The sequence below is a fragment of the Staurois parvus genome, unplaced genomic scaffold (assembly GCF_062004578.1).
Source record: "Staurois parvus isolate SC_StPar_1 unplaced genomic scaffold, SC_StPar_1.0 ptg000422l, whole genome shotgun sequence".
NCBI classification, from domain to species: Eukaryota; Metazoa; Chordata; class Amphibia; order Anura; family Ranidae; genus Staurois; species Staurois parvus.
In genome coordinates, this window is record NW_028318218.1 from 8,166,124 (window position 1) to 8,191,971 (window position 25,848).

A 25,848-nucleotide genomic window follows, 5' to 3' on the forward strand; every position below is an offset into this window, starting at 1 on the left:
TGTCAAAACCGCATGTAGAAAACAAAAAAATCACTGCAAAATGGACAAAAAGCAAACTGCATAGGTGTGAACGGAGCCTTAGTCTTGTAAATTGCAAGGTGTGGCCTGCATGGATCAGACTTGTTTTTCCAGTACATCCCGTAGGTGCTCGATTTAAGTGAGTTCTGGAGAATTTAGAGGCCAGGTCAGCACCGCAAACTCATATTCCTCAAACCATTCTTGAATTCATTAGACCAAGACTTCTTCAATTGCTCCATGATCCAGGTCTGATGCTCACATCCCATTGTAGGCACTTTTGGCTGTGGACACGAGTCAGTACAGGTACCTTGACCAGTCTGCAGATACACAGCCCCATACAGAACAAACTGATGCGCTGTGTGTTCTGACACCTTTTTGTTGGAACTAGGATGAAGTTTTTCAGCAATTTTAGCTGCAGTGGCTCTTCAGTTGGATCAGACTACACGGCTGGCTTTTGCTCCCCACGTGCATTAATGAGCCTTGGCCGCTTATGATCCTGCCCCTGGTTTGCTTGTTTTCCTTCCTTGGTCCACTCTTGGTAGGTCCTGATTACTGCAGACTGGGAACATCTCACAAGAGCTCCAGTTTTGGAGATTTTCTGACCCAGTTGACTAGTCATTACAATTTTTGGCTCTTATAAAAGTTCCTCAAATCCATTGGCCATTTTTTCTACATTCAATGCATCAACTTCAGAGACAACATGTCCTGTACCAGAAAAAGTAGCATAAAAAAAGCCCATAGAGATTACAAAATGAAATTCACATTAGTGTTTGCTCTAAGGCAGCTTGAAACTATGGTCTCCTCCACAGTTATAAAGAGATCCTCAAGGCATTAAATAGGTAAAGGCCACTGAACCAACCAGCTTGTGTTTTAAAGAAAATAGCCCCACAAGCAAATGGTTTCTTTGGATGGAGACTGATATTAGGACCCCAATATTCTACTGTAATATAGCTACAACCAGTTTTCATTAACTGCATCTAGGTTTCTGTAGATTAGCCATGCATTAGCTACCAGTGTGACCTGTATATCTGATTGTACTCTCATGTCTATAGCCAGCTTTTATAGGTGTCCAAATTTGGCCCTTTTGGACCTGGTGTGGAATGTCTATGGGCAGCAGACACTGCTAGCCAAACCATTGTTGGATGGTGAAGCAATCAGATGAGTTGGGGATCCAGTTTTTTATCCAGTTTTTTTTCCTCGCTGATAGTCGGCACCACAGGTGTCTGAAGACCACCTATCTTGATAGACTAAACAAGAGTAGTCATGTGTTGCATGGACCTGGTAGCTGCTAAGTTATGTCCATAAGTCCAACTAGTCTCTGCATGCTTTCATAGCATGATAGATGTGGGGGTTTTTTTGTTGTTGTTTTTTTTTTTATATAATAAACAGGCCGCCCTTTTTATTGAATCTCATAGTATCGCTTAGGCTTTTGCTTTATTTTCAAGTGCCTGCTAATTTTTCTTCAATAGTACATGTTCACAGCAATGCGCTGAAATATGCTGGAAAATGGTCTGAATTGCTGTGTGCTAGGGGTGCTTGCCATTTTAGTAAATGCAAATTACTTACAAAAAAAAATATTAAAAATGCAGTGCAACTGCTATCAACACAACACGCCCTAACACTGCCCCTAACTACCTCACCAACCTGATTCCCAGGTATCATCCCACCCGTACCCTTCGCTCTTCACAGGACCTCCTTCTATCTTGCCCCCTGGTCTCCTCCTCCCACGTACGTCTGCAAGACTTCTCCAGGTCCTCCCCCATCCTCTGGAACTCACTACTCCAATCCATCAGACTGTCACCTTCCCTCCTCACCTTCAGGAGCTCCCTGAAAACCCACCTCTTCAGGGAAGCCTACCCCACCCTCACCTAACTGCCTTCTCCTTCATTCCTCCTACCACTCCATCCCCCACAGCCACTTCCTCCTGTACCACTACCCCCTCCCTCCTAGATTGTAAGCTCGAAAGATCAGGGCCCTCTAACCCCTCGTGTGCTGTTTATAGTTGCTGTACTGTTTCATGTATTGTCCCCCCCTCTATTGTACAGCACTGAGCAAACCCTTTGGCGCTATATAAACTCGATGTAATGTAATAATGTAATGTGATCAAGCTCTTACTTGTACATTTTGTGTATGGGATGTGTATTGTTTTGGGGTGTGGACTTTACTACTGTTATGCAAATTGGTAGTATTATCTCCTTCTCAGTGTCTCTGGTCAGTAGTCTTACATGAGACTGCAGGGTGATGGATGCAGGAGCCATCCAGCCATTGCTGGGCCATCCAAGACCTCCAGCACACGGAGATCCAGCATACAGATGTCTCTGGAGGAAGATTTTCTCATGGTAAACTTATTTATTTCAGGTATTTGTATAACCCCAAAAATGTATGCAGAGCTGCAAATATTGTATGTTCACATCAGGCTTGTCTCCAGCTTTTATAACAAAGGGGCTTTCCAAGAGTGTCAGCAAGATCAATAGAGATAGTGAATCTCCCTATTAGTGGCAGACCACCACATCATTCTATCCAAAACTAAAAAAAAAATATTAAAAAATGAGCTGTAACTTTTGTACTGAAACTACAGACAGTTTAAACAAAGCAGTGCTAAAGTACCTAAAGAAAAAACGTATTTGGTTTCCCCCCCCTTAAAAAATGGTACAATTCATTCCTATGCAACTGAAAAGATGCTTTAATGCAGAAGAAATGTAATATTTGGGACAGAATGGATTAAAAGAAAAAAAAAAAGTACTCCTGCACTGCAGTGTGGTGGGGTGAATGACTGGTATTGAATGTTGATTGTATAATTTTGGTTTCCATGCAGTGTAGAGTTGCAAGTTAATGCTAGAAACTACACAAGGGCTCATGCACATGGGTGCTATCAGGCCATTCATGAATCGAAATTTGGTTGATGTAGCAAGGACCAACCAAAATTTGACCCTTGTATGGGCAGGCTGATTGTACCAAAGTTGATCCATCGATCGACTTGGGTACAGCCAGCCTGTGGGATTGTTTGACATTCAATTACTGCCAGTGGCTGTAGCTGCTAGCAGTAACCATTGTGTTCTGATCACCAGGAAGGTTCCCCAGGCAGAACACAATAGCATTGCAGGAGGCATTCCTCCATCAACACTGACTGTGTTGATGGGGGAATCCAGCACATTTCTTTCCTTCTACCCGTGATGGAAAGAAAATCGAGGTTTCCATGGGCTGCATGTACACTCCTAGAATTCAGTGTGTTTCTGCGTATCGGAGTCATAGTTGTTGAGATACAGCTGTGCCCAGCAACCTGTACAAATCAGTGATATGCTGTCAGACTTTTGTAGAACCACCCTGTTGGATTTTCCCTGTTCGATCAGCACTGCCGGCTATAGCATGTAACGTTGATCAGTGTATTCTGATAGCCAGAAAGTCTCCCCGCCATCAGAACACACTAGCTCAGTGGGAGGATTCCCCCATCCACATCGAATGTGGGAATGGAATCCATTTTTTTTTTTTGTTCGACCCACTGGTTAAACAAAGAAAAAAAAAACCTGACTAATGTACCATACATCACTGATTCATGATTTCTGTAACCTTGTCCAGAGTAATCAATGGGCAGTTCAAGACCTAACCACCAGTATGCCCGGTTGTAGATTTTATTTTGCTATCAGACAGGCTGGGGGCATCAAAAGTATATAGAATAATTTGCTTAAGTAAAAGGAAACTTTTATGTCCTTAAAAAAAAAAATTATAAAGATTTGCAAAGCTGAGAATGACTGCTGGAATTTTGAACTCTACGGACCCTCTAGAATATCATGCCCTTAAAGTCCACTAAGCCAATCATTTTTCATTTGTATTAGGAGTGCTAAGTGTAGTAAGAAACTGAAGACAATAAGTAAAAAGTGAGCGCTAATTGATAAGCTGCTAGAAACACTAAAGAGATACCAAATACTCCTTCAAAATATAAACATCATAAGTAGGCGGTGCAGCGCTGGAGCAATAGCAATATATAACAAAGAGATGACAATCATAAAGGTAAATCACCATATATCCAAGTATAGGCCAATTTCATATAAATTAAAGAGTGTTAATACAAAGTGACAATGTGCGTACAGATATATATAAAACTCATATTAAAGTGATCACAGGTGCGTATAGGTGAAAATGTCCTTTTATAAACTTGAAACTCATAATCCAGGTGATATTTGATATATGGTGATTTACCTTTATGATTGTCATCTCTTTGTTATATATTGCTGTTGCTCCAGCGCTGCACTGCCTACTTATGATGTTTGTAGTAAGAAACTAGCAAGTCTGGTTCATTGTCAGTGTTTGGGTGTTTCTGGTAGCTGAGCTTTTGTGTAATCACACCTCCAAATATGCATGTGAATAGGACAGCCAGTGCCATGAAGGGCCAACCACCTTTCTATGATGTATAAATACAATACAGCTAATTAACATGCCATGTGCTGCTCAATCTACAGATAACCGATTTTATTTCCATGTATGACTGTCTCCATTATTATACAGGATTTATAGTTTGCACAGTGCTTTACAAAATAAAGGGAGACCATAAAGTTACCATACAATTTAAGACAAGTGGGTTAAGCCTGCCAGAAATGGTTTGAGTCCTTGCTGAAAAGGCCAAAATTCGAACCATATATTGTACCCATCTATTGTATTGGGCTGATTGTACCCATGTTGATCCATAGATCGACTTGGGTACAACTAGCATGTCGGATGTTTACATGCGATTATTGCCAGCGGTTATAACCTATAACAGTGATCACTGACTCCCTGCACCCCCTCTGCTGAGAGGGGAGAATGTCAACAGCACACCGAGGATCACAAATATGGGTCCAAAAGTTTTAATGAACGATCACATAGTTACAACAAGGCAACGTTTCGAAGTCTTGCAGGACCACTTCATCAGGCATGTGTCCCCCTGCTGGGAGAACACAATAGCTCTGCATTAAGGATTCCTCCATTAACACTGACTGTGTTGATGGGAGAATCCATTTCTTTTCTTTTTCCAGCCCATGGTTGCAAGACAAAAAATCGCATCATCTATGGCTTGCCTTGCAGTCTAAACTTGTTGAAAATGATTGTTTTTTGCCAATAATTATTAACAACAAGTGAATTAAAAGTGAACCAGCTATACATACATTTCAACCCCACTTGTAGCGACGATCTCAAATATCACAACCTAACATAAATAATATTAGGTGCAAAAAAATGTATTCATTTATTTTGCACTAAATGTTATCTATGTTAAGTAGTGATATTTGAGGTTGTCTTTCATGGGGCTACCAGTGGGGTGGAGATGTATGTATAGCTGGATCACCTTTAATTCACTTGTTGATAATATTTTGAGGTAGCAGCAGTGTATATTTATTTATATGTATTTGTACACTTGTTAGCAATGTATAGTCTGTATCAGTGTGGTTTTGGGCTATTAAATAATTATTACCTGGCTGATATTTTCTTCTTAGAGTCCATATGTAGCGTGTGTTTTTTGCAATTAGACAAGCTGCATTAAGCTGGCCATAGATGGGTAGAATATTGAACAAAAAATCAAGACAACCGAACCATTGTTTGATATTCTATTGATTATTGTGCTCAATTCGACTATTATTTTTTTAATTAAAAAAAAAAACCAAATAGTCATGTTGAAAAATTTTGTTCGAACTAAGTGTGTGCAGTGGGAAAAGAAAGCATAATGCGCATGAGCCATTCAGCCAGGATCAAACACAAAAACGATACTATGTAGAGGATAGGTGGAAATTTTTGGATTATAGTGTTGGGTGAATGGAATGCGCTATCAATCATTTCTGTTTTCAAATGATCTTTAGTTTGATTTCCTGACCATCTACAACCAGCTTTAGTCAGACCATTCTTTAGTCAGTGAGAGGAAACCATTTCATCCCGGGTCCATCAGAAGGGATTTACCTTCATCTGAAAAGCTCACCTTTTTAATAGTCTTTAAACACATATCAATGCATGAAAAATTAGGTCCTGCTGGGTTGGGGTAAAAACCACCTATTTTTATTGTCCCTCAATTGCAAGCGTAAACTAAGTCATGCTGTTTTTTATCATAAGGCATGTTAAAACTGCCATGACATATAATATGCAGATCATTTTAGGATGTATAATCATGCATGTTTTTTTAAACTTTCACTATTTTCCTTGACCTAGTTTTTTTCAACTGTTTTGCAGTCACATCCTGAAGATTGTTCTTCTGGGGCAGTTGTTGTCTCTCTTCTTATGTGGAACATCCGTGACCAGCCAGCTCCTTGTAGATAATTATATGGTCGATACACCAGTAATGCAGAACTTCATCACCTATTTTTTGCTGTCCCTTGTTTATACTTTCTGGCTTGCATGTAGATCAGGTACGACATACATTTTTTTTGCTCCTAAAGATAAACTATAAAATAGTTTTCCTATATATTTTTTTTAAAATATAGACTGATTTATGATCTTTTTTCTTTTTTAATTGTTTCTACAAAGGCAAAAAAACCCCCAAAACATTATATATATATATATATATATATATATATATATATATATATTGTGATACGGGGTAACTTGTGAATGCCCTCCAGCCAGTTTGGTGAAAGCAACAGTTTATTTATTTGGTTCATGAAAAACAAAAGACAGCTTAATTCAGTAAAAGTATATAAACCGTCCCAAAAGCTGGTTTCAGAAGCTAAATCATAAGCTCACCACAATCTTCAGTCCCATGCAGGGGGTTAGGCTCCCCCATAACAAGGGTGCCAGGCAGGCCACATTGAGGGATCAGCAGTCCCTGTCTCAGTTTGTCCGAGAGCTTTCACTTGCCTCACAGCCTGTGAGTCTCTCTCCACTTCCTTGACACACCTGCCAATTTCCCTCTGCTGCCATTTAAGCCTCCCTTACAGAGAACACAGCAAATATCGGGGAAATGTATCTACCATCCAGGACATACTCCCGGTGTCCTGTACAATATATATATATTATTATAGGTACTTATTTAGCATTGTCAAGTTACGCAGCTCTTTACACATTTATATTGTGCATTCACTTCAGTCCGTAAGCCTCAATCTGAGGTCCCTAACTCATACATATACATACAAGGGCCAATTTAGACAGGAACCAATTAACCTACCAGCACGTCTTTGGAATGTGGGAGGAATTATGAGCACCCAGAGGAAACCCACAGGGAGAACATACAAAGTCTAGGCAGGTAGCGTCATGGTTAGGGTTTGAACCAACAATCCTAGTGCTGTTAGGTGGAAGTGCTAACCACTTAGCCAATTCAGCTCTCTGAAAGCTCAGACAAGCTGTATACATTTTGGACTTTCAACAGCTATAGAGAAGAGAAAACTGCAGATAAACAGGTACAACTTATGTAGGAGAATTAGTTTAATCTCTGTGTATCACCTGAGGCCAGTCACTTCACTGGGTATATGTAAGAGTTTACAACCACTTTAGACCAGCAGGCTGAATGAAAAAACCTATTGGTGTATGGTGATCTTTACCCTGGATGAAGTGCAATATTTGTGCGTCATATTATTGAGCATCATGCAGTCCTTGCTTGTGGCTGCTCTCTAATCATGAAGACTTTGCTTTTTTTTCCAGCATTTTAGCAAACATGGACTGGGTGTAATCAGAGCTAATTGGGGCACAGCTCATGGACAGGAGACTTTTTTTCACAGTTGTATATTTTATGTTTTGTGTATGTAGCACAGATAAGAAGGTCTCATGCCTTGCTCAGTCCTTGGCTATGATCTTGCACAGTTATCTGCGTCCTTTCCAAAACTTATCTGGATGTATAGTGTTCTCTTGAGCTATATAGAAAAAAAAAAGATAATCATAAAATGTCTAAATGTTTTCACTGCTTTTAACTCTTTGGAACAGGAGAAAGTGGACTTCTGTACATTCTGAAAAACAAGTGGTGGAAGTATCTATTTCTGGCTGTGGTTGATGTGGAAGGAAACTATTGTATGGTTAAAGCCTTCCAGTACACAACCCTTATCAGTGTTCAGGTAAGATGAAATGTTAGTTGGTTAAAGGGTAATCCCGCAGAGAAAAATATGTAAGCTGTTATTGCTGACCTCCCTCTGAAAATTCAAATTGTTTGGCTGTCTCTGGCTTTAGTATTTAGAATCGATGACCTGGCCAAGCATGATATTTAAGTGACTGGTAGGAGTTGAAAAGTGTATATAAGTCCAAATAATGAACTTCTGGTTTTGTACTCTTAAATATACCACTAAAAGAGTTTTGTTATATCTGTTCAATAAGTACAAATGAATACCCACTGATCCTACCAGAAATCTTCTTAGGTGACAACTTTCTGTACTCTGTTAATATCTGCAAACAATGTAACAGCTGTTATCTGTTTTATTGCTCACAGATCTCTCGGTGGACTACAGAAACCTTCGCCTATTTTATTGAGATAAGGAAAGCAGGAGATATTCTGTACTCCTAACAACTTCCTGTCTTAAAGAGTATATTACCCCAACATTTCATATTCCTGCTATGTGCTTGCTGTGTCCTTCAATGTACCATGTGTCCTACCATGTACTTGTGTAAAAAAGCATCCTGTTCTCTTTGTATTGCTTCCTTTGTATGAAATATCTTGTGTTCATGCCAGTCCCTCTGCTTTCCTATTTCAAACTGAACACACTAGGCATGATAGCACATCCAGGATGTCCACTTTTCTGGCTGTGCTGGGAGAACAGCTTGCCTTTCCTCCAATGGTCAGGCTTGTGCTGACATGCCCCCTACACGGTAACTCACTAGGAAGATCAGCGTACTGTTGCTTCTCTACCCCCAGCTCTCTAAGCCCCTTAAGCAGTTGAGAACAGGGATTATGTGATCAATAATGAAAAAAATAAATATATATATATATATATATATATATATATATATATATATATATATATATATATATATATATATACATACATACATACGCACACACTTAGGTCCATATATATTTTGACACCGGCACAATTTTAGTTTTTGTTTTTCAGGTATTTACCAAAACATATTCAAGCTATAGTTATATAATTGATAAGGGCTGAAGGTGCACACTCTCAGGTTTAATTTGAGGGTATGTACATCCAAATTGGAGGAAGGGTTTAGGGATTACAGCTGTTAAGATTAGCCATCCCTCCTTTTTCAAGGGACCAAAAGTAATTGGACAATTGAATCAAAAGCTGTTTCATGGCCAGGTGTGGGCTACTCCTTTGTTATTTCTTCATCAATTAAGCAGGTAAAAGGTCTGGAGTTGATTCTAAGTGTGGTATTTGCATTTGGAATCTATTGCTGTGAACCTACATCATGAGTTCAAAGGAGCTATCCATGCAAGTGAAGCAGACCACTGTAAGGCTTCAAAAACTAAACAAATCCATCAGAAAGATAGCAGCAACATTAGGAGTGACCATATAAACAGTTTGGTACATTCTGAGGAAAGAAGAACGCACTGATGAGCTCAGCAACATAAAAAGGCATGGACGTTTATGGGAGACAACAGTGGTGGATGATCGCAGGATCCTCTCTATGGTAAAGAAAAACCCATTCACAACACCCAGACAAGTGAAGGACACTCTCCAGGAGGTGAGCGTATCATTGTCAAAGTCTACAATCAAGAGAAGTCTTCACCAAAGCAAATACAGAGGGTTCACCACAAGGTGCAAACCATTCATAAGCCTGAAGAATAGAAAAGCCAGATTAGACTTTGCCAAAAAACATCTGAAAAAGCCAGATCAGTTCTGGAAAAGCATTCTTTGGATGGATGAAACTAAGATTAATCTGTACCAGAATGATGGGAAGAAAAAAGTGTGGAGAAGGCTTGGAACAGCTCATGATCCAAAGCACAGTTGTAAAACATGGTGGAGGCAGTGTGATGGCATGGGCATGCATGACTTCCAGTGGCACTGGGTCATTGGTGTTGTCATTGGTGTTTATTGATAATGTGACAGAAGACAGAAGCAGCCATGTGAATTCTGCAGTGTTTAGAGATCTACTGTCAGCCCAGATTCAGCCAAATGCAGCAAAGTTGATTGGACGGCGCTTCACAGTACAGATGGACAATCATCCAAAACACACTGCAAAAGCAACTCAGGAGCTGTTGAAGGAAAAGTGGAATATTCTGCAATGGCCGAGTCAATCATCTGATCTCAACCCAATTGAGCATGCATTTCAGTTGCTGAAGGCAAAACTAAAGGTAGAAAGACCCACAAACAAAGAACAACTGAAGACAGCTGCAGTTAGAGCCTGGCAAAGCATCAAAAAGGAGGAAACCCAGTCTTTGGTAATGTCCATGGGTTCCAGACTTCAGGCAGTCATTGCCAGTAAAGAATTCTCAACAAAATATTAAAAAGGAACATTTTATTTATGATTATATTCAACTGTCCAATTACTTTTGGTCCCTTGAAAAAGGAGGGATGGCTACTGTTAACTGTAATTCCTAAACCCTTCCTCCAATTTGGATGTACATTCCCTCAAATTAAACCTGAGTGTGTGCACTTTCAGCCCATATCCATTATATAACTATAACTTGAATATGTTTTGGTAAATACCTGAAAAACCTAAAATTGTGCTTGTGTCCAAATATATATGGACTTAACTGTGTGTATATATGTATATATATGTGTGTGTGTGTATGTATATATATATATGTGTGTGTGTATATATATATATATATATATATATATATATATATACACACTAATGTATTGCCTTTCATTTCTATTTTAAACGGAGTTGGTTGTTTTACAAAGCGGAGGTTCACATATATTTTAAGGTGACAACAGTTCTCCTCTTGAAGCTCCACGCACAGTAGCATTTTTTTATAAGCTCAATAAATGCTAGGGAAAAATGCTGATAATGTTGTTTTTGTCCTGGCTTGTAATAGTGCTTCAGTAACGTTTAGGAGCATTTTAAGTACGGTTTAGGAGCATTTAGCGTTTTTTTTTTTCTGCAGAAAGTGTGGATGGAGCCTAAATTCGTTTATTTTGGCAAAGCTTCTCATATATATCATGTCAGAACATCAACAGCTATGTATATTTGCAAAGCCAACATAAAAGCAGAAAAACTTCACCTACAGAATGGGCAAAAAAGACATGAGCCATAGGTCGCCTCAGTAAAGTATTCTGTACAGCTTTGTGGAAAATACTGGTACTAATCAGCAAAATGTGTGGGTCAACCGATCCATGAGTAGGACCAGAATCAGACAATGATTACATAGCTAATCAAATGGGAACAATATACATACAATAATAACAGGTGAGCTGATATAATCCGTGCTGAAACTACACACAGTTGGTAGAAGGGAACATATCCTATAACAGAGCTATTGACCAGTTTTCTAAACCACTTGCCCTCCAGAGGAATTACCCCCCTTCCTAACCAGGCCATTTTTTGCTATACGGCAATACGTTACTTAAACTGACAATTGACAATTTGTGAACAATAACAAATTAGTTGATAATGGCTAAACAAGGATGACTAAGGATTGATAAATTGTTCTTTAACATATGAGGTAAGTCATCATTTAATGTGCCAGGACAATTTTCATCCCTAGGGCAGTTGTTGTTGGCTATCCTGTACTAGAGAGGGAGACTCTGCTGTCAAAATGACAGATTTAAGTTGGCAGTACATCCGCCAAAGGGTATAGCTCAAGATCCACAAATGTTGTTATTATGGAGAATGCAACCGAAAGAATAAGAACATTCAAAGCTCCTCAAACTTTATTAAAAACATTTATATTGCATAATTCTTTCCGTTTATTTAGCTTTTGGATTGTGTTGCAATCCCTGCATTGATGGTCCTTTCTTGGTTTATACTTCATTCAAGATACAAATTGATCCATTACATTGCAGTTGCGGTCTGCCTTTCGGGTGTTGGAACCCTGGTATATGCAGATGTCCTGTCTGGAAGAGCAGATGGTAAAGGTGAGAGCCCAAGTTTTCCTCTCCACCATTGTTGATTATGCCATTATTATGTGATATTGTGTGCTGTTATTCAGTTGCATTCTCTATATAAAAGCAGTAAGGTCCCATGAAGGTGGTCTACAGCTCAGGGCTGATAACTGCAGGCTGCTGGAAAAATGTAAAATGTCAGTTCATAAAACATTTATTTTCTTTAATGTAATTCTGACCTTACCGCTGTTAGAAGGAAATTTTTGAGTATCTGTTATCAGACCTGATTTCAGGCAAGATATATGACATCCTTACGGTATCATTTCAAGTCTGGCATGGTGAGAATTTAATTAATTAATACCAAATTATGAAATCCATGGGAGGCAAAAACTGCATTAATCTAACAAAGCAACAGTTGAGGCTTAGATTTGGTACCGATTGGTGACGGGTTCTCTTTAGCCGCTTACCTACCGCCTGATACAGTGCTACAGAGTAGCCGCTCTGCACAAGATAATTTATTTATAGGTAGGGGGAGCAAGTGCTGATCGCCACTAAAGCTGACGGGAGAGATCTGTGTGTAAACAACAAAGATCTCTCCCCTGTCAGCATGGACATGCTGCTTTCTCTCTCTCTGCAGAGCAGAAAGAGAGAAAGCAGCATGTCTCCTTAGTAAAACAGCACACAGTGTAAGCACAACACAATGAACCCTTTGATTGACGCAGATGTTAACCCCTTCCTGCCCAGTGTCATTACTATAGCGTCAGTGCTTTTTATTAGCACTGATCACTGTATTTGTGTCATTGGAGATGTCAGTGGCCGTTCGTTCCGACCCAGTGTTCAAATGCCTGTCGCTGATCGCCGCCATTACTAGTATTATAAAAAATATATATATTCCAGTGTATATATACCGCCATTTGTAGATGCTATAACGTTCACGTAAACCAATTAATTTACATGTATTGGGATTTTATTTTTAGCAAAGACGTAGCAGAATACATTTTGACCTAAATTTATGAAGAAATTTTATTGTTTAAATTTTTTCATTGGATATGTTTTATAGCAAAAAGTCAAAAATATTATTTTTCTTTTTCAAAATGGTGTTTTTTTATTTTTTATGCTATAAGCAAAAAAATACCATCAGAGATGATTAAATACCACCAAAAGAATTCTGTATTTGTGGGGAAAAAATGACGTAGATTTCATTTATGTACAGCATTGCATGATCGCACAATTGTCAGAGTAATGTAGCGATGTACCGCAAACATGGTCTGGTCAGGAAGGGGGGTAAATCTTCTGGAAGGAAAGTAGTTAATGTACACTGCTTACAAATTTGAACATTCTGCATATGAGTCAAAACACACAATATTAAGTGCAAGACAATTACATTGGAGCACAAAACCAGGAGACCCTATAACATCTTAATAATGGTAGCAGTGACAGTAGCAGTGAAGCCAGACTCATAAGGCTGGCCATGTAATACAATACAATCTCTGTTAGGACTTTTTCACACAGGCTTCCGTTTTTGGCAAACTTTGCTGAAGCTTTTAAAGTAGCATTCAGCTCTAGTTTGTAAATGTTGAACACAGATCCTAATGAGAGTACTGATTGCCACTTTAAGCAAGCTGCTAGCAGGCTTCAGCACTACTTGGAACTTGTTGAACACCTGCCAAGACCAGCTAGCAGCTTGTTTAAGGTGACAATCAGCACTCCCATTAAGATCTGCCTATAACATTTTTAAAAGAAGCTGAAGGGCACTTCAGAGGCTTAGAGAAAGCTGCTCATAACTTGCTAGAAGCTTTGCAAAAGCTTTCTGAAAATATCATAAAAGCTTGCTGTTCATACTGCTCTTATACACGCTGAAGCCCATGAGAAACAAGCCTTAGATTTACCATCAACAGTGCAAGGGCTTGCCTTATTGGATACTAAATGCATGCATTATTTTGGTTTGTCCTCATATTAAATGGTTTTGACAAAATTAAAGTGATTGTATAACGTATGAACAGGTTTAAAGAAATTATATTTTTTTCGTCTATTGATTTATGGTTTCATATTGTGAAGTGAAAAAATGCTGCACTACATGAAACAATGGCACAATCCTTATATAACAAAAAACAAAGTGGAAAAAAAAAATATATATATATATGGAAAACAAAATAGTCGAAAAAATTATTAATATTGAAATATAAAAAAAAAATATATATATATATATAAAAAACAAAAACCACACATATTATATTTAGGTATGAATCAAACAAAAGTCATTCAGAAACTCAAGTTCAATCAATAAAGTGTTCTCCAGTAAACCCTTCTTTTGGGTAACTAAATATATGTGCATCTGTCATAAATTCCCGTACAAAGACATCCTCCACCATATATCTGCTCTCCTCACGCAGTGCGACGTCACATTATACAATGTTACGGTCTAACTGTACTTTTGGTCCCATATAGACTCAGAAGATCAGCTTGCTGAATGAAGACTCCAAAGTAAGCTCCCTCCTGATAAGCGTCTTTGTATCAGCCGTATTCCTCATTAAAAAGAACTCAACATAGTGCTTTATCCTTTTAAACTTTTATTCATCAATTAAACATAAGAAATACACTCAAGTTCTGGAGGTGTATTTTGCACCAGGTATGATGAACATCCAGTGATGAACTGATTAGAGACAAGATGGCAGTATCATCTCCGCAGCAGAGTCCTGTACATGCTAAAAACAGACACCATACGTAATTTAATGTAAGGCAAGGCAAAGCACGGGCCCACTTAGTGAATGCTATTGCCTGCTGTAATGTCGTTCCAAGAGCCGTTTACAGAGTACTACAACCACTGTCCCGATGAATGGTAACGTCATTACGTCATCCGCACACTCCTCCCCGATCTATGGTTGTCCCAAGCATGTTTGAAGCCACTTACTGTTGACTGGAAGTCTATTCCAAGCATCAGCTACTCTTTCAGTAAAGTAATAATTTCTAAGCGTTCATTTTAACTTTTTCTACTGCTAGTTTGAGTTTATGTCCCCGTGTTCTTGGTCCCAAGACCTTTCACCATTTTGTTACTCATCTCTGGACTCTTTCTATCCTATCAATATCTTTTTGTGAGGTCAGCTACTGCGGGCTTGAGATTCATCTCACACACGTAACCCTGCCACTTGTGTCAACGTGCCAGCAATAGATTCGCTAAGAGAGCATCTTCTTCTATGGTGTTGCTGCCTCGCTGGCGAATCAGTGAGACATTGTTCAGTCACTAGGATAACTAGTACTGCTCCCAATCCAAGTTAAAATGTCTTCAACCATAGAATTCTGTTGCCATCTTTTAGAAACTTGTGTCTTGTTAATTATCTCACTTGCAATGTGCCTAAAACAGGATGGAAGATAAGAGATGGTTGACACCTCAGTTAATGGTGGATATTCCTAAGCTATAGGCTCTAGGTCCAGCTTTGGAGAAAATTTTAGTAGTATCTACCTAATGGCTATAGATTCCTTAAATAAAAAGGATATTATTATGTGTGCCCATTTTAAATACATCAAACCCTTACATATAGCCAGCGAAGTGACTGGCCTCAGGTGATAAACAGAGATGAAAAAAATCCTCCTATACAAGTTGTACCTGTTTATCTGTATTCTTACCTTCTCTACATCCATTCAAAGTGCTTAATTTTAAAGCTTGTCTGAGAGTTTAGAAAAAAGGGGGCAGAGAGCTGAAGTTACACTCTGCAGAGCTCTGAGAGCTGAATGGAGGGAAGAGACCCCCTCCCCCTCCCCTCCACACAGCTCACAGGAACAGAGTTGAGGCTGTCAGTCTGCTGGAGGTCCCTCCCTTGTCCCCATTTTATCTCTGGTGTCAGAAATTTTTTTTTTAGAAGTGACTCATGCTGATAGCAGAGGAATGAGGCAGCAGACAAAAATGACACTTGGTGCTCTTAATTGAGACAGGTACAGAGGGATATGCTATAGAGGGATATTCTTTGTTCATATTTGATGTCTGAGGTTTACAACCACTTTAAGTACCTAGTGAAGTTCTTCTTTAATAACCATATTTTATTTGTGTTTCCTTGCAGGCGGTGATGTGCTGTTTGGGGATTTCTTAGTTATCCTGGGAGCTTGCTTGTATGCAGTTTCTGATCTGTGTCAGGAGTATGTGGTGAAGAAGTTATCTTGTGTGGAGTTTCTGGCAATGCTGAGCCTGTTCGGGGCATTTGTCAGTGGGACACAACTGTGAGTACCTATACTTTGCTTGCAGATAATTCACCATAAAGAAGACCTCAAGCAGATATGTTTATTTAGTTTTGGATGGAAGGCCACAAGGACAAGTTGTGGGTAAAATCATACTTGCACACTAACTAGATCTAACTCTTTGAGGGTCTTCCAGTGATCACCACCTCTCACTGCTCCTGTTTTTGCCAGCTATACATGAGTCTGTGCATTCCCTGTTAAAGTCAGTGAGGGCAAAACCCAATTTTGACTGGTGGAACCAGCAGGGTTGTGTCATGGACCTACTTAAGGAATTGGAGAATGTTCTGTGAAAGCAGGTGGTTCTAGTGTGAGGGCCTCAGCAGGTTTTGGAGTATCTGTTGTGCCAGTTCACAAACAGAAGCAAAGTTGAGAGATAGCCATGTTTGAAATCCAACGGCTTAATTGGACAGGATACGGTGGGAAAGACAAAAAGCTATTGGAAGTCAAAATCACAATCCGAGGGTCAAGAATCCAAGAAACACAATGCAAGTAGTAGTACAAGAGCCTAGAACATGGGTTGGTACCTCCTATCACGGTCAAAGTCTGAGTGTCCTGATTTCTTTTAATACTTATTATTTTGTCTCACCCATGTATTACGCTATCACCATTACATGCAGGGAACTGTCTCGAACATCCATTGTTTTATAGCATACCATACAAAAGTATATCCAAGAAGGTGGCAATATGTACATCGTTACGGAAAACATCGGTGAACTATTCAGTTGGTGCATTCCCACCACAGAACAGTAAACCTATGTGTTGGCAAAGTCAAAAGGAAATGTCCTAATTGATCCAGTCCATTGTGAAGATGGCCGATGCCTCAGCACTTACTATCGTCTCTTATGGATTCTAATTAGAATCCCTAATTTGTTTTCTTTCTCTTTGTATTTTATGTATCACCAAAGCATGGTACTTGAATCAGCTTCTGTTGCCAGCATTGATTGGAATTGGAATGTAGGTAAGTAACTTTTCTTTCAATAGATTATTTTTTCTATTCATAAACACATAAAATATTGAGCCTGCTGAGTGGCAAGTAATGTGGCTTAAAGTGTTACCAGACCCATGACCCTGCATTGGCTATATCTGATCTCCCACAGTACACAGAACATAGAAGTGCAATTATTTTAATAAATATAAACTGCTAAATACCTTTTCTCATCAGCAGTTAGAGCAGTCTTGTGACTTCTATCAGTGTCCAGCCGAGCACTGGTTAATCTTGTAGGAGAAGTTTTCATTCTGCTGTAGTAGGATGCAGGACCCCTGACCTCTGTCTGAACAGTACCGATTGACCCTGTACTGATCACATGCACTCTCCCAAGAAAAAAAAACCCTTTCTAGTAATACACACCAAACTAAGCATGTGCAGAGTGACTCCACATGATATATCTTATCAGGAGATAAGAGGAGGGCACTGGAAGAAGGGGAGGATCAGAGAAGTCAGGATCAAACAGTGTTTTTACACAATGCAGAGGATTAACCTCTTAGGTTCCACGGTGAGTATAACAAGCATGCTTTACTGCATATACAGACTGATTTTACTGTTGTGGGTTTAGTAACACTTTAATACTCGAGTAAATTTTATATTAGACGTTGGTGCTCTAAAAAGATAACTTTTTAATATAAAGGTGAGCACTATCTTTTAACTCATAAGATCAGCTTGTTCCTAAATATCCTTGGTCATATCAGAAAATACATTTAATATAATGTTTTTAGCAGATCTGTGAGCTGACAGTGCTAGGCCTTGCTCTTGTGTGAGTATAGGCAAAAGATACACAGGATTCTCAAGGTTACAGTTTGAAGGGCTTTGTAGAATTATTTCTGAGTGGAGAAGGTTTGTCTTGTCTGTGTTCTCCAGGTTTGGTAATCCCTTATCAGGAACTGGAGCTTGGAAACTTCAAAGAGATGTGGGTGGGAAGAGGTCTTCAATTCTGTACCCAGGTTCCAATGGAGAACTGGAGGTTGTGAGAGTGTGCACAACAGTTATAAGTGAGGCCTGGCCTTAGCTAAGTCAGGAGACAGTTGTGTTCTCCATCCAGGAGATGGGTATACTCCCATTAGGACAGATGATCTATTCAGCAGAAATTAATAATACTCGTGAGCCAAAATGTGATACTCCCCTTGTGCAATAAATTAATTAACAAACTATTACATCAAATTATGGTGCATCAACACTTTACACAATACTCATTATCTGTGTGAAACATAAAACATGTAAAAAAATGTATATATCTTCAAATACATATACAGGTGCCGCGCTCCATAATATAAACTTAAAATCATATACAAATGATCATATAAATAGTGATGTGAAAAACGTATGTGCTTCAAATCAGTGCAATGTATAGTGCTTTTCAAAATATTACTACTTAAATACTCAAAAATAAATTCATAAATAGTCCTCTTTGTGCTTTATATCTTTTCAGTGACAAATACAGTGTTGTGCCACACTCCCCGTGCTCTATAGATAGGTGTGCACTCACCTCCTTAATTAGCCAAACAAAGTGGCTAACAACACTTTTGTCCTATCAGGACTGGGTGGTAATCTTCATACTATATATGTATTTCCATCCATGCTGTGGATTTATATTGCCATTTTCCTGCCACCAGAGGTCCCCCTTATTCCTCCTTCCACACTGAGCCTCAATGGATAATTAGGGATGGTATTTCCTCCTCCCAGTATATTGGGAAACCATGTAAGAAAGAGCCACAATAGTGCCTTATCCTTTGTGAGTAAAAAAGTTACTTCCGCATTTAGCTTCTGTTTCAGTGCAGCTCCGGTCTCTGCTCCTGGGAGCCACATCACTGTTCACATCACTATTTATATGATCATTTGTATATGATTTTAAGTTTATATTATGGAGCACGGCACCTGTATATGTATTTGAAGATATATACATTTTTTTATATAATCTATTCAGGAGACTGCACTCCATGTTGGAGAGATTCCTTGCCCACAGGACTGGCAGAGTTGGGACAGCTGAGCAAGTCTGGAGGAGTGGGGAAGCTGAGACGGCTAAGCAAGCCCAAGGGACTAAGAGTCTGTGAGTCTTTGAGTAAAAGAGCCTAAGTGGCCAGTAGATCCCATATTGAGAGGCCAGGGTATGGACCTGTGCAGCTGGATACTGTAACTAAAGGCCGGTAGAGCCCAGAAAGCTGGGTCTGACAAGAGCAGCAGAGTGACTATAGAGAGAGACAGGTGACTTGGCATTTTTATTACCTGTTTTTTAATAGTGAAAATCCACTGCGTGGGCAACTATTTTCGTGGCCTTTACTTTTTGTTTTGTTTCAAGTAGAACTGTGGCAAAAAATTTTTTTCTTTAATTTCAGATAGAACAAGAAAGGATTGTAACCCCTATAATTTTTTTTTTTTTTTTTTTGCCATCTGTGTCCCATTGGGGAGATTTCCATTCACTTCCTGTCCCATAGCCAAAACAAGAAGTGAGAGAAAATCCCTGCAAATTAAATGAATCCCTTGGGGACCCCCAGGTCTCCAGAATTAGTGTCCCCATTTCCCTCTATTATTTTTCTGGGGACAATTTTCCCTCTATTTTTCTGGGGACAACCCATAATTTGGGATTTTCTTTTACTTTCACTTTCAATGATAATGATAAACAGGACAAATAGGGTGAATCTCCTAACTGGACACAGACAGCAATAAAAACTGACAAGGGTTCTAATTCGTCTCCACTCTGTCCAAAATGTAAAAAAAAGTTTTGCCTTTAGTTATACTTTAATAAAAGTGGTTTGGCAAGCCCTTAAAGCGGAGTTCCACTCACGCTGTCAAAAAATAAAAGTCAGCAGCTACAAAACCTGTAGCTGCTGACTTTTAAAAAACAGCCACTTACCTGTCCCTTGGTCTCTTGGTGTGTCCCCCTGTATTCCAGGAGGCCGGCATCTTCAGTGTGGGCACCCGGCTGTGATAGCTTGTGGCTTCACAGCCGGGTACCCACTGCGCATGCGCGAATAGTGCTGTGCTTCATGAGTGGTCCTGTACTCTTCTGGGACATGTCACTTGTCCCAAAAGACTACAGGAAGGGAGGGAGGGAGGACACCTTCCGCTTTTGGTTGCCTTGGCGATCTGACTGTAAGTGGGAGCGGGTACATGTCAAATTCGAGTACCCGCTCCCCCCCGCCCTTAAATATTTTTAATATTTATTTTTAAATGAATGAGAAGTACAGTTCTTTAATTCTTAAAGCTAGCCTATTTATAGTCGTGTATCTACAACAGACCGTATAATCACAGAAAGGTAGGTAGATGTGTATGCTAACAAGAATTGCACAGATGTGTTGGATATAGTACCTGAAATGTTGTAATGTTCTTTTCATCATGTTTCCAGGATATCTGATTTTTTCCATTCATGCTGATCTTGTATTTGTGCTTCTCTTATAGGATTGCTGTATGCAGGTTATGCCTCGTGCTTGTTTGGTTTTTACACTGTGATGACATTTGTGGTTCTACACTCCAGTGCCACCTCCGTCGTCTTAGGCTTGCTCAGTGCTGACATCTATAGCCTGTTCATTGGCCGCTTTTTATTTGGCTACAAGGTAAACACTCAATAATTTAAAACATTTTATAAGTAGTATTTTACGTGATTTTCAATATTCAGAGTAGTATATCTTGAACTATTCAAATCAGTCCCTGACCCCAAAGGCGTACATAATCTTATGTCCCTGCCACATTCATACACACATTTAAGTAGAAGTGCAAAAATTTACAGGCATTTTTTGGATTGTACAAAGTAGGTGGGGTACCTGCGGAAAATGTATTGTAAGGAGAACAGGCCCTACTGGTAATGGGTGGCTGCTGTAAATCATGCATGAGGCAGGGACACTCAGGAATAAACATGTTTGTTCTGCATTTTTATTCTGGAAAGTAGCAAGCAAAGAGTTTTTCAATTCAGGAGAACTTTGTACAGCAAGTCCATAGCATAAAATAAAAAACAATCTGCTCACCGGAGCCGCTGACTAAACTCCATTCCCTAATGGGTTCCCCAAAACAATTACTTAGCACATGTACCTTTTTAGTGTTTAGTCAGTAGACAGCATCAGCTCATATACAGTATATAACGTCCTGTGCATAGCTAAGGCTAATAATGATGTTGGGCTGCAGATAGAATATGGACCTAGGAATGAAGGCTAATTCCCACTCAAAGCTCTACAAAGACTCTGGGCTGCAGGACCCCAAACAGACCTAGGATAAGAATAGGATTCAGTGTAACCAATTTTGTTTTCTCCATATCGGTCATCAGTCCTGGAGACCCTCACCTTGTGTTGATGAGAAGTTTAGGTGATACATATACCATTCCACAATCCTGCCAGCCAATGCCTCCCAGTATGTAAACGCAGGGAGAACATACATTCTCATACAGAGTGTCCTGGGATTTCAGCTCTGCAAATCCAGGGTACCAGCCATTGTGCTGCCTGTAGTAACTATATGACAGATGGTACCTAAAGATTTATTCTCCTGTTTTCAATATAGCCACATAGCATAAACTCACTACAGTTTAAAAAAAAATTAAAGTTGTACAGAAATGTGCTCCTATTAACATACATCCATTCCTTGTCAGCTTTTCATAGCTGAGCAGGTATGGCCATGTTAACGGTCAACTCCACTTTTAATAAAGTTGTCCTACAAATTCTCTTCTCACCTCCTCAGTGGAAACCACACAAACTTAAATACCTTCAGCCACACTTCTGAGATCTTCAATGTGTGGTCCTGTCTGGCTCTGCACAGCTTTTGCACAAAAATACTGCCCTTGTCTTGATCCTCCAGCACATGCGTGCAGATTGTGCCACTCATTCTTGTAGCTTGGACCGTATTCCTGGGGATAGTTGGAGCCACCATGAGTATGGCCATAGCCATGGGAATGAATGGAACAAGTGGCACACATGCACAGGAGGAACTGGATATGACTGCAACTTTTTTGTGCAAAGGTTTTGTGGTGACAATCAGAGGCAGTCAATTATAATCATCAGAGGAGGGACTGAAATTTCAGTTCCTACAATGTGTCAAATATCAGCATGAAGTAATGAGGAAAGCATAGTTATTGTACCAGTGTGAGGACCTGCCACTGTGTAAAAATAGGCAAACTCAACACTGGGTTTTCACATATGCAGAGTGAGGGGCTTCAGAGTGTCTGAACTGAGCAGAGAAAATTGGGTATTTGGTTTTCTCCAGGTTTTGTAATCCTGGATCAGAGTCTGGAGTCTGAATGCCTTAAAGAGTCTTTGGTGGGATGAAGCCTTCAATCCTTTGACCATGTCTTACTGCAGGCTGTGTGAGTGTGCAGGTGTGCACACTGGAGATAAGCAAGGACCTGACCATAGTGCAGGGCTCCCACCAGGAGACAGATGTGTGCTCCTTCAAGCAGACAAGTGTACTCCTATTAGAAGAGGTGGTCCAGTTGAAAGACTGCAGTCCATATTGAAGAGATTCATTACCCACAGGACTGATAGAGTCGGGGCAGTCTGGAGGACTGGGAGAGCTGAGGAGACTAGTAGAGTCCAGGGGACTGAGGGAATCTGTAAGTCTTGGAGGAGTGAGAGAGCCCGGGTTGCCATGAGACCTCTTACTGAGAGGCCAAGAAGTGGGCCCATGCAGCTGGCTGCTGTAATTAAAGGCTGTGTGAGCTAGGAGAGTCTGAAGGATCTTAAAAAGAGCAAAAGAGCTGTTGAAGAGAGCCAAGTGGCTTGATATTTTCTTTATCTGTTTTGTTAGTGAAAATCCCCTGCACAGGCAACCACTTTGTTGAACTTCCATTTTTGTTTTTTTGTTTTTTTAAAGAAACTTTATTGGGTTTTATTGTACACACAAAATAACCAACGATGAGGTTTGTTATTATTCATAGCGTGGCAACATGCCATATCAGATGAATAAATTCCAGGAGAACAATTTTACTCATAAACATATTACAGAAGCCCCGAAAGAATCCAAGAGGGAGTAGAGAAGTTTGGAAAGAAAGAGTATCTATGGGAAAATATAGAACATGTAATATATCAGGGTTCAAGGGCTTGAAGTTAAAGTATGCAGGATTTCGAAAAATCACATATATATATATAATCATACGTAAAGCAAAAAGAATAAGCGACGTGAGCATTGTTGATCATTTGTCATATCGACCAATAGGGAGGTCATCGTGCATGAGAGTAAAAAGTGAAGGGAAAGTGAAAATATAGGATAGAGATATAACAGTAGGAACATAAGACCAAGAAGCTGGAAAAGCCAGCATATAAAGAATATGCCAAAAGGGAAGGAAAAAGGTAGAACTGGAGTACAAGAAGTTATGTACCAGAAGTACCAAAAGTCTGAGGCCAGAGGACCATGAAAACATGCCAGGATATAGAGATTAAGATAAAAAATGAATAGACTGATAAAGTAAAAATATAGTAAAGTATAGTGAGATAGTAAAGTATAATGAGAAAGTAAAGTATAATGAGAAGCAGCGCATCAGTATGTATAAAGATGTGCTAGTAGGGGACCACTTCATATAGGTCAGCAATGAAAATAAGAGAGAGAGTAATAAGCCAGAGTGGCGAAGTGGGAGGAGAGCAAAGCGAGAGCAAAGGAGATTTCTGAGAGGGACACAGCATTAATAATGTAGCAATCAGTTGACCCCTTGAGCGATAGTAACACCATGCATCAGGAATACTCTGGAAACTAGCTTAATCTAGTTTAGAAAACCATGAGAGGGGTGCTGGGGCTCCAAACTAGGGAGTACTTTTGAAACATATTGACCCCACTTGCGGTTGAACTTTTCCACTCCTGTTGTAGAAGGAGCTATATGCAGACCAAGCCGATCCAATCGAAGTAGAAAGTTGAGTTCTAATTTGACGTCCGAGATGGTAGGCGGACAGTTGGAGACCCATTTTTTCAAAATAGACCTTCTCGCTGCCATCAAGCAAATGGATAGCCATGGTTTGGTTGCTCTGAACAAAGCAAGATGGCGGTGTGGGGCAGCAGACACTGATATTTCCAAATTGCCAAAGAGAAGCAGCAGCGGGTCCCTAGGTAACTGGAGAGTAGTGATGAAAAGCACAAAGTTCAAAAGTTGGTTCCAGAAGACAAAGACCAGTGGACAATTCCAGAATCTGTGGTGAAGTGACGGTTTATATGAACCACAGAGCGGACATGTAGAGATCAATGAGTCTGCTCGGGAGTACAGGCAAGGCATATAGGCATGATGCATAATTTTGAATTGCTGCTCCCTCCAAAATTTGTTCGTATTGAACGCACAGGTAGTATTAAAACCTGTGAGCATTTGCTCCGCGGTGAAGGCTTTGTCAAAGTCTCGTATCCACGTTTTGACGGAAGTATAAGATTCCAGCGGTTTTGCATAGTGCATAGACAGTTGACCATATATATTGGATATGTTGTATTTTTGATTCCTTACAAGGACTTCTATCATAGTAGAGCAAAAGCGAGTGGACTTATTTTGCACTAAGGATGTCACATAATTCCTAACTTGCAAGATATACAAAAAATGATGAGAAGGTAAGTCAAATGAGCTAAGAATTTGTTGGAACGGAAGGGGGGATCCTGATGCTGAGTCATACAACTGACTTACAAGTCTAAGACCCTGGTCATACCACTTTTCATAAGCTGCATGATGTTGAGAGACAGAAAAGGAAGGATTGTGATGGATAGGGAGATAGCGAGACAGCCAGGGAGAAACTCCTAGTCTACGTCTGACCTCCCTCCATGTGAAGAGGGTATCCCATATGAGTGGATTGTGTTTAAGATGTGGAGGAAGTGAGGCAGAATTAGAATGTAAAAGGGCCGACAGATCATATGGGCTCACCATGGCAGATTCGAGTCGGTAATTAGAAAACACAGACGAACGGGAGATCCAATCTATACATACCCGTAAAATACAAGATAGATTGTAGAGCCTAATGTTGGGAAGGCCCAGACCACCCTCACATCTAGGAAGAAACAACTTATATATAGCTATGCGCGGACGGCGCCCCCTCCATAAGAAACTAGAAATCGCTTTATTCAGCCTGACTATATCCGTATGTTTGAGCAGGAGAGGGATAGTTTGAAGAGGATACAAAAGCTTCGGAAAACTCGTCATCTTGAAGAGGTGGGCTCTACCCATAAGTGATAATGGCAGTTCTTTCCACATTTCCAATTCCCCTAAAATTTTTTGAATTACTGGTGAATAGTTAAGAGAATAAAGTGACGAGGCTAATTTCCCAATTTTAATACCTAGATAAGTGATATGGTTCGTATTAATTTTAAAAAGTGAGTTGCCAGCCCACTCAGGGAGTCGAGCGTGATATAAGGGCAGAACCTCACTTTTCGCAAAATTAATACGGAGACCCGAGCAGCACCGAAAATCTGCGAAAACGGACTGAATGTACGGTAAGTCTAGAGTCGGGTTGGAGGTGAATATTAGTATGTCGTCCGCAAATAAAGCTAAACGAAGATCCTGTTGGGCAATTTGAATGCCATGAAGTTGTGATTGAAACAACAAGAAGCGGGCTAAGGGTTCTAAAGCTAAGTTGAAAAGCAGGGGGGACAATGGACAGCCTTGCCTTGTTCCCTTATGTAATGGAATGGGATTGGATATTTTCCCCGCCGCCACTACCTGAGCTGTCGGGGCGGCATACATAGCCTGAATTAAACGCGTGAATGGACCGGAAAAGCCAAATTTAGTGAGGACCGAATAAAGCCATTGAAAACTTACATTGTCAAAAGCTTTTTCAGCGTCGAGGG

The 25,848-nt window shown here is 39.9% G+C and overlaps 1 protein-coding gene across 1 annotated transcript in view; it reads left to right on the forward strand.

The window, feature by feature from the left end:
* Positions 1-2,259: 2,259 nt before the first annotated feature.
* LOC149454639 (queuine/queuosine transporter SLC35F2-like) overlaps positions 2,260-25,848 on the forward strand; it is a 29,708-nt gene continuing 6,119 nt past the window's right edge. Inside the window, exons 1-7 of the mRNA XM_089687245.1 lie at positions 2,260-2,357; positions 6,208-6,383; positions 7,891-8,018; positions 11,774-11,933; positions 15,956-16,112; positions 17,036-17,088; positions 20,521-20,675. Of these exons, the coding sequence (XP_089543371.1) occupies positions 2,260-2,357; positions 6,208-6,383; positions 7,891-8,018; positions 11,774-11,933; positions 15,956-16,112; positions 17,036-17,088; positions 20,521-20,675 (927 nt within the window). The remainder of the gene's footprint in view (positions 2,358-6,207; positions 6,384-7,890; positions 8,019-11,773; positions 11,934-15,955; positions 16,113-17,035; positions 17,089-20,520; positions 20,676-25,848) is intronic.